At 48.6% G+C, this 9,582-nt stretch overlaps 1 protein-coding gene across 1 annotated transcript in view; it reads left to right on the forward strand.

The window, feature by feature from the left end:
- IFNGR2 (interferon gamma receptor 2) overlaps positions 1-9,096 on the forward strand; it is a 28,592-nt gene extending 19,496 nt beyond the window's left edge. Inside the window, exons 4-7 of the mRNA XM_035017621.1 lie at positions 1,087-1,232; positions 5,069-5,231; positions 5,617-5,774; positions 8,424-9,096. Coding sequence (XP_034873512.1) covers positions 1,087-1,232; positions 5,069-5,231; positions 5,617-5,774; positions 8,424-8,606 — 650 coding nt within the window. The 3' untranslated portion in view covers positions 8,607-9,096. The remainder of the gene's footprint in view (positions 1-1,086; positions 1,233-5,068; positions 5,232-5,616; positions 5,775-8,423) is intronic.
- Positions 9,097-9,582: the final 486 nt, after the last annotated feature.

The following is a 9,582-nucleotide window of genomic DNA, read 5'->3' on the forward strand; positions in this document are numbered from 1 at the left end:
AAGCTTCAACAAGCAGACTTCCGATGGCAACATCTCTCTGGGACTATTTTTAAACATAGTCTGACAATAAGCTGGGAGACACGGATTTAAAGGTTGATAAATACCACTTTTGTTCATTTGTAAAGAAATTACAAGAATGTATATTAAAAATAAATCTACAGAGGAGATACGTGGTAGGTAAGGGTAACAAAATCCTGTCCCCTTCTGCATGGACCTCTGATCTTTGGTTAACCTGGCCGTTTCTCTGGAAGCCTGGTCAAGGTGGCTGTCAGCTATGTTCCTAGGCAGCGTCACTTAGGGCAAAATGAGCCCTGACTGATAACCTGCACCTCCCTTGGGGTCATCTTAAATACCTGTTAGGGAGCCATGTCTTTGCTGAGCGCAGCAGTTGTCGTAACTACGTGTCCCTCACGGGGGCTCTAGAAACTCTTCCTGTTGGCGGAAGAGATACTGGCTCTTGGGGCTTTTAAGCCTGGGAGGCTCCTGTACGGGCCTGTTGTGGGTCTCACTCTGCCTGGAAGCTGTGTCCTGGGGTGGGGGTGCGGGGGCGGGCGGACAGACTGGCTCTGGGCCACCACGGGGACGCCTGCCACCGAAGATGAGAAGCCCCTGGTGCCGCACCGTGGTCCCGCTGGTCTTCCTGCCCCCATGGCCTTCCACGTGAAGCTTGTGCCCAGAGCAGTCTCTGGGAGTGTTGTGTGCCTGAATGCGACCTCATTGTATTTGTAAGTGTGTGTGTGTGTATACACTATATATGTAAAATTATGTGTGAGAGGAAAAAACAAGATGAAATCAGAGAGGGAGACAAACCATAAGAGACTCAACTCTAGGAAACAAACAGGGTTGCTGGAGGGGAGGGGGGTGGGGGGATGGGGTAACTGGGGGATGGGCATTAAGGAGGGCACGTGACGTAATGAGCACTGGGTGTTATACGCAACTGATGAATCACTAACCTCTACCTCTGAAACGAATAATACACTATATTTTAATTAACTGAATTTAAATTGAAAGATAAAATTATATGTTGTATGTATGTGTATATATTTACATGTATATTTTGTGTTTGTGTTCGTTACTCTATTTCAGTTACCGTTGGACCTCCTGAGAACGTCTGGGTGACCCCGGGAGAAGGCTCCCTGATCATCAGATTCTCCTCTCCCTTCGACATCCCTGCCTCCCTGGCCACTTTTGTGTACTATGTCCATTACTGGGAAAAGGCAGGAATCCAAAAGGCAAGAGCATTTTTCTACTTTGTGTTGATTTTCTGATACAGCAAAAGTAAGTAAACTGGAAACTGGACAAGGAGGACAGAGCCTCCCAGTGTTGCCTTAGTCTGAGCCCCGAATCGGGTTTAATCCTTCCCTTCAAGACCCGAGCTTCTGCTCCCTATGCTGAGCCTTCCCTTCTGCCAGGTGGCTCTGAACTCCCCTCTCTGCCTGACAGCACGCCATTCCCGTTGTTTGGGGTGCGCACGGAGCCCCTGGGGCCCTCTAAAGGCTGGAGAAGGTTTAGAGGGCCTGTTTCTACAACAAGAATCCATCCCTGCAGTCTGCAAGGTTTATATAAATTACTCCGGTTTGAGTGATTTACAAAGAGAGCATGTGTGAACAGGTGAAAAGTCTACTGGGAAGAGAGAGACCCTTCTAGGGAAGAGGGCGGAGGGTGTGGGAAGGTTCGAGATGTCTGGGGGACTGCAAGTGCTAGGGTCCGTCGGGAATGCAGGAGGGGCTGAGGTGCGTGAGACCGGCAGGCCCTGGTCAGCCCTACATAATACGAGGGAAGATGCTGGCCTTCAGTCCTCTGCAGTGCCTGATTATCCAAGCTGCATATCATGAAGTTTTATTATCGATGTAAGCTTCAGGGTTTCCTAAACTCAACAGTATTATAACCATTTTGTTTTGTTTGTTTTCCGGTTTTATTGTGATATAACTGACATTCATTACTGTATAAGTTTAAGGTGATTATAGTCTTTTTATAATAATACGAGCTGATGTTTATCGAGAGCTTTCTTTGCATTGGGCCCCGGGGCCAGGCATTTTAGATACATCATCTCATTTAATCTTTGTACCTAGCCGTGTCACAGAGAAGGGAACCAACTGGTTGAATAAGTTGCCCAAGGTCATCAGCTGACAGCTAGCACATCTGAGCCCAGAGTTGATGTTCCGCAGTTTTTCTTTTTTTTTTTTTAAGATTTTATTTATGTATTTGTCAGAAAAAGAGAGCACAAGCAGGGGGAGGAGCAGAAGGAGAGGGAGAAGCAGACTCCCTGCTGAGCAGGGAGCCCCACACGGGGCTCCATCCCAGGACCCTGGGAACGCTCAACTGACTGAGCCACCCAGGCTCTCCCATGCTCTGCAGATCTTCTCCCACATAGTTTATATGTGTATTTCCTACTCATTTCTTTATGGTGAATCTTAAAACATTGAGGAAGGCAAAACTCACTGAAGAATAGACTCTTATCATATGGGGAGAAAGGAACTAACCATTTCCCCAAATGAAGAGGTCAAGGTCTGGTCAATTGGAATAGAGAAGGCCTGGAAGATTCCAGAAGGGATTCCCCTTTATCCCATTCCACCAGAGCAGCTATACTTTGGACTTCTGTGAACAAAAGATGCTAGGGCTCAAATGAGTCTGAGAGCCTCCAAAATATCTCCATTCCAGCTAAGAGTCCGTGTCCCCAAGACCAGCCCCTGGATTTGCTGGAAGGACCCACGGGACTTGGCATATGGTTGTATTCACGGCTATGGCTTATTACAGAAGAAGGGCACAAAGCAAAATCAGCAAGGGGAAGAGGCACATGGGCCAAACTCCAGAGGAAGCCAGATACAAGCTTCCAAGAACCTTCTCCCGAAACAGACAGGACACACTTAATTCTTCCAACAACCAACTGTGACAACATGTGAAGTGTTGTCTACCAGGGAAGCAGTGCCCAGGGGTTTTGCTGGAAATAACAGGCCTCTTCTCCCTAGCACAGTTCAAAATTCCAGACTCCTAGAAGGAGAGCAGGTGGTCAGCATAGAAAACATTGTTTTTACCATAAGCCGCCAATATTTGTTAGGGAATGGTGGGGACATTTCTGGATTCCAAGTTCCCAGATGCCAGCTATGGTTAGCCTTGCAAGCAGGCCCCCCAAGGACAGCGGTCTCTGCAGTCTGTGATTCTAAATTCTAGAAATGCCAACTGGCGGCAGAAATAAACCCCAAAGGAAGTTTGTACTTAAAATTGCTTCATGTGGTGGGGCGCCTGGATGGCGCGGGTCGGTTAGGTGCTGGACTCTTAGTTTGGGCTGAGGTCATGATCTCTGGGTTGTGATCTCTGGGTCATGGGCTCGAGCCCTAATAGGGCTCCACGCTCAGCAGGGAATCTGCTTGAGATTCTCTCCCTCTCCCTCTGCCCCTCCCCCACCACACTTACTCTCTCTCAAATAAATAAATAAATGTTTTTTAAAATTGCTTTATGTGGCATCCCAAGCAAAAATTTTTCTCCTCTGCCCTGGCAGTCCATCACCATTAAACAGAAGAAAAAAAAAATCATCTATGATCCTACTATTCCTAAGTAATGTGATTATTTTACATTTTTAAAAATAAGATGCTCTCAGGGGCGCCTGCCCCTTAAGCGTCTGCCTTCGGCTCAGGTCATGATCCCAGGGTCCTAGGATCGAGCCCCGCATTGGGCTCCCTGCTCCGCGGGAAGCCTGCTTCTCCCTCTCCCGCTCTCTCTGCTTGTGTTCCGTCTCTCGCTGTGTCTCTCTCTGTCAAATAAATAAAATCTTAAAAAATAAATAAATAAAAATAAGATGCTCTCTACATACTATTGAATAATCTGCCCGTTTTCAGTCAACGCTATCGCAGCCTCATCTCCATGTTGCTGAGCATATGTTATACCACCTTCTCAAATGACTAGCATTTCCTACTACATCTCAAAATAGGAAAGCAAGCCCCTTATGAGAAGTCCTGTACTGCCACAAAATATCTTTCCCTCCTTTGGGAAAGGAGGAACAATGCCGACTTTGTCCAGGAGAGCGAGAAGCCGTTGACTAGAGGGATCCAGGTGGGGGGGTTGACGAGGCCTGAGGGCGGCGGCGGCAGGGACAGGCCAAGAGGAGGAGACCGAATCCTCAAGAATCTGGAATCCAGCTGTGTCCCGATTACACAACTCACGAAGATCATGTTGACCAAAACTGTGTAAGAGGCACACAGCACATTCAGTTAAAACTAAAAGCAGACTCGGAACTAAAGGAACATTATTTCCCACGATGATTTTTTTTTTCTGTTCGTTGACTAGCTTGAAGTATCTAGAATACATTAACCGTGAAGTACAAAATAGTGATACAAAGTCAATGCACTGGGCATTGAAGCAATTTTATTTTTTTTTTAAAGATTTTATTTATGTATGTATTTTAGAGAGAGGGAGCGTGCAGGGGGGGAGGGAGAGGGATGAGCAGACTCCCCACTGAGCATGACGCGGGGCTCGATCTCACCACCCTGAGATCATGACCTGAGCTGAAACCAGGAGTCGGACGCTTAACTGACTGGGCCACCCAGGCGCCCCACGGAAGGAGAAAAGTCCATCCCAGACATAGGGGTTTGCTCAATTCCAGTGGCAGACGTCCTGTGGCTGCAGTGGGCCCTCTGAGGCCTCACAGCCAGAAACACAGCTCTAAAGCCATCAGCGTCTTTCTCCACACGGTTCACCAGCTTTCACACATAAAATGTGTCCACTGCAAGCCAGTGACTCTTTCAAAACAGCAGCTCCTGGGGCGCCTGGGTGGCTCAGTTGGTTAAGCGACTGCCTTCGGCTCAGGTCATGATCCTGGAGTCCCGGGATCGAGTCCCGCATCGGGCTCCCTGCTAGGCGGGGAGCCTGCTTCTCCCTCTGACCCTCCTCCCTCTCATGCTCTCTGTCTCTCATTCTCTCTCTCAAATAAATAAATAAAATCTTTAAAAAAAAAAAAAAAAAACAGCAGCTCCTTCTTCTTTGGTGATGGAAACGTCGGAAAAGCTAGAAGTGGCTCAACCACGTCTCTTTGGGTCATTTTCACACGTGCCTGTTGGCGTTTTTTACGTAGGTTAAAGGTCCCTTCAGGAGCAACTCCATTGTGCTGAATGACTTGAAACCCTTAAGAGAATACTGTTTACAAGTGAAGGCGCATCTGGTTTGGACATACTACAACAACATCTCTAGACCCGGACATTTAAGCAACATATCTTGCTACGAAACAACAATGGATGGTAACATGTGCCTTCTTACGTCCTTTCTGAGCTGGGATAAGAATCCTCCCCAAGTAGTGAAACTGGGGCTGGCTTACGAGGTGGAGGGCGGTGGGAGGGGGGCAACCCAGAAAGAAGGCACGAGAAGCCAGCACGCAAGTAGGTCTAACCAGCTCATGCTGAGATCTACAACGGGAACACTGCCGGACAGCTAACACAGCTTGATTTTAGGATTGCTTGTACTAGTTACACACTCGAGCATGTGAGGCTGGGCGGAGGAGGGACAGTATGTGTCCATCTCCCAAGGACATGGACACGATCTAAGCAGTTGGCAGGTGAAGAGTGAGCCGTGTTTGTATCATGTGTGGGATGGGTCTCTTGTTCACTCTCGTGTCATCTTTTTTAGCCACTACTAAGCTTCAACAAGTCATTATCATTGCCGTGGGTATCTTTCTGTTGCTGTCGGCGCTGGCGGGGGCCTGTTTCTTCCTGGTCCTGAAATACAAAGGCCTGATAAAATACTGGTTTCACTCTCCACCAAGCATCCCGTCACAAATCGAAGAGGTACGTGTGCACATATCCAGTGGGTGACATGTCAGCCCTCCATGACCCCCTGGTAATGCCGAGGAGTGCGGCACTGGACAAAGCCATGGACACACAGAGTGGAGTTAGAGGTGGTTCAGGGTAGGGGCGCCTGGGTGGCTCAGTCGGTTGCGTGTCCGACTCTTGATCTCGGCTCAGGTCTTGATCTCAGGGTGGTGAGTTCAAGCCCCGAGTTGGGCTCCCTTCTGGGTGTGGAGCCTACTTAAAAAAGTGGTACAGAGTTATTTGTACACCCCTGTTCATAGCAACATTATTCACAACAGCCAAACGCTGGAAGCAACCTAAGCTTCTGTCAGTGGATGAATGGATAAACAAAATGTGGTCTGTCCACACAGTGGAATGTTACTCAGCCGTATAAAGGAAGGAGGTTCTGACTCACACAACGACACGGGTGAACCTTGAGGATATCATGCTAGGTGAAATAAGCCAGTCACAGAACGACAAATACCGTGTGATGCCACTTACATGAGGTACTTAGAGGAGTCAGATTCACAGAGACTGAAAGTAGAGTGGTGGGTGCCGGGGTCTGGGTGGGGAGGGGGAGATGGGGAGTTAGTGTTTAATGGAGACAGTTCTCATTTTGCACAATTAGAACAGTTCTGGAGATGGTGGTGAGGGTTGGATAACCGTGTGAATATATTTTATACCATTTAAAACTGGTTAAGATGAAAATTCTATGTTATGTGTATTTTACTGCAACTTAAAACAATTTTTTTAATGGCGTGAGGTTGGTGAAAAGGGTGGCCTGGTGTGGCCAAGCTTAGGAGCGCGTGAGACCTGCGCCTTGTGGAGAGAGCCCCCAAGACGCCTGGCAGAGGGTGGGAAGGCGGTGAAGCCAGGGCTCTAGGCATGAGCTGTGCACTTAGAAGGATTCTAGAGTAAACGCACCCAGGGCTGTGAGTACAGAGCCTTCCCCACAGAGAGCTCACCAGATGACACTGGTATTTTGAAAGACCTGAGGAAGACGGGTGGACCAGGTCTCGCGGGAAGTTGATTTCCTGCACAGCAACCCCCCTTCCCCGGCTCTGTGCAGTGGCTGAGCCCTCCAAGGAGCTGATGGAAGATTATTTAAAGGTATTTGTTTCTGGAGGTTTATTAGCAGTAAAATCAGAGTAAAGATACTAGAAACAGAATCTTACTCTGTTACATCTAGAAGGAACAGGTGTTAGATAAGGTCCAAGTCTACAGAGAAAGAGTAGTGCTTCTAGAAATAGAACTGGAGAGGTATTTAAAGTACCCAGACATGGGGCGCCTGGGTGGCTTAGTCGGTTAAGCGACTGCCTTTGGCTCAGGTCATGATCCTGGAGTCCCGGGATCGAGTCCCGCATCGGGCTCCCTGCTCGGCAGGGAGTCTGCTTCTCCCTCTGACCCTCCCCCCTCTCATGCTCTCTCTATCTCATTCTCTCTCAAATAAATAAATAAAATCTTTAAAAAAAAATAAAGTACCCAGACATAACGCAAATTACATGTGAATTTCCCCACTAGAAAACTCCAGACAGATACTGCATGATTCGACTTACATGAGGCATCTAGAATAGTCCACCTCCTAGAAGCAGGAGTCGAATGTGGTTGCCGGGGGCCAGGGGAGAGGGACCCAGGGGGATGCTGTTCAATGGGTATGAAGTTCCAGTTACGCGGGATGAGTAAGTTCTGGACATCTGCTGTGCATCATCGTACCTATAGTTAGTACTGCATTGTGCACTTAAAAATTTGTTAAGAGGGTAGTTACCACACACACACACAAAAAAAACCCCTTCCCTGGTTAATACTTCACACAATTACAGCCCTCAACGGGTCTCAGAATCTTACTTGCGTGGATCTCTCTCTCACAGAAGAACCACCAGCGGGTCCCTATGAAGTGTATTTACTTCTAGCTGGTCCTTGGGGGCGTGGGTCTAAAACAGTCTTTCGGTTCACTTTCCTGGGAAAGTGTGAAAAAGAGACATCAAAGGGCACTGAAGTTACACGAGAATAATAAATCAGGTTTTGCTTATATTTCTGAGGTTTCAGAAGCGCACATGATTGGCTTATGTCCCTCTTATCATCAGTCAGCTCAGCTCACTGCGCGTTCCGGTGTCTCTCAGCACATCCGGGAGCGAGGCGGGAGTTTCTCGGTCCCTCAGCAGTGAAGGGATGGCTCAGCCTGGAACAGAGGCTGGAGGGAAGGGGCAGGTGGGGCGCCCTGAGGCCCCCTCTGTCTCTCCTTACTTCTCTGCTGGGTGTGTGTTGTGTGAGGTGGAAGCGACTGGCGGGTGGAGGGGCTGAGGAGAACACTGGCGACCTTTCCCTCTTTTCCCCCATGAGGGGTGACCTGGAGGCCCCTCATCCTCCCTCGCTGGAAAGTCAGAAGAACGGTCCCCAAGCCGGCACCAAGGGCAGGAAGTCACAACGTGCTTTTCCCCGAGGTGTGGTGTGCCCTGGGCTGGCCCTTGGGTTCCCGTTAAGGTCACTGCTGATGTGAGGGGTGTTCTCATTTGGTAGGTTGTCTCGGGGGTGGGCAGAGGCAGGCACCCCTGAGTAAGGCAGGACCGTGCCGAGTAAACGTCAAGCAGAAGGGCTGCTGGTTGCCCTAATAAACTAATGACGCTCTTGGTTTTCGACCTTTTCAAGTATTTAAAGGACCCGAGCCAGCCTATCTTAGAGGCCCTGGACAAGGACACGTCGCCAACGGATGATGCCTGGGACTCTGTGTCCATCATTTCGTTTCCAGATAAGGAGCAAGAAGACGTTCCCCAAAGCACTTTGACCCAAGACTCTGGTCCGGTCTGCCAGCCTGTGGGACAAGAGCTCTGAGCCGAGGAGGCTGCTGATGGCCCTGGCAGGACTCTCTGGAGCCCAGTATTCTGTATTCCTGTCCCCAAAAGGCCCGTCAGTGCCTGGGAAGACGTAACGGGTCTCATGGGGGCAACAAGCCTCATTTTTTTTAAGAGTTTTCTAATCATACACGTTTCCAGAATGATTCTACAGAGATCGCCTCGAAAGATTAAGATTTCTCTTAAACACTAAAAAGACGTGTAACGATTTGTTAGCAAAGCAGCTCTGGCAAGCCTCTGATGCTTTGTTAGTCGGCAGCCAGGACCCGGGGTCCCCTCCTTGAGGCAGCCCCGCGGGCAGATCACGTCACCTGTCCCAGCCTGTCCCAAGAAGGGACATTAAGTGGCCCTTCTTCATATCCAGTCACCCGACTTAAAATGTGATTCTTCCTGTAAATAGTTTCCTAGTGATTTAAGCCTTTTTTTTTAAGCTAGTAATAAAAGACTGTGTAATTAACTTTAAAAAAAAATCAATGTGAAGTTTCTGCTTTCCACTTCACTTTCTTATTTTGGCCTTCTTTATCTTCTGCCAAGTTTCACCTGTTTAAAATTCGTCTTTCTAAATTTCTGGGTTGTTTTTTTTTAAGATTTTATTTATTTATTTGACAGAGAAAGAGACAGCGAAAGAGGGAACACAAGCAGGGGGAGTGGGAGAGGGAGAAGCAGGCTCTCCGCTGAGCAGGGAGCCCGATGCGGGGCTCGATCCCAGGACCTCAGGATCATGACCTGAGCCAAAGGCAGATGCTTAACAGACTGAGCCACCCAGATGCCCCTACATTTCTGTTTTCTTTTTTTTTTTTAAGATTTTATTTATTTATTTGACAGAGAGAGACACAGTGAGAGAGGGAGGAAACACAAGCAGGGGGAGTGGGAGAGGGAGAAGCAGGCTTCCCGCCGAGCAGGGAGCCCCATGCGGGGCTTGATCCCAGGACTCTGGGATCATGACCTGAGCCGAA

Source organism: Mirounga leonina, unplaced genomic scaffold (genome assembly GCF_011800145.1).
Source record: "Mirounga leonina isolate KUSES-001 unplaced genomic scaffold, KU_Mleo_1.0 Mir_172, whole genome shotgun sequence".
Lineage (NCBI taxonomy): Eukaryota > Metazoa > Chordata > Mammalia > Carnivora > Phocidae > Mirounga > Mirounga leonina.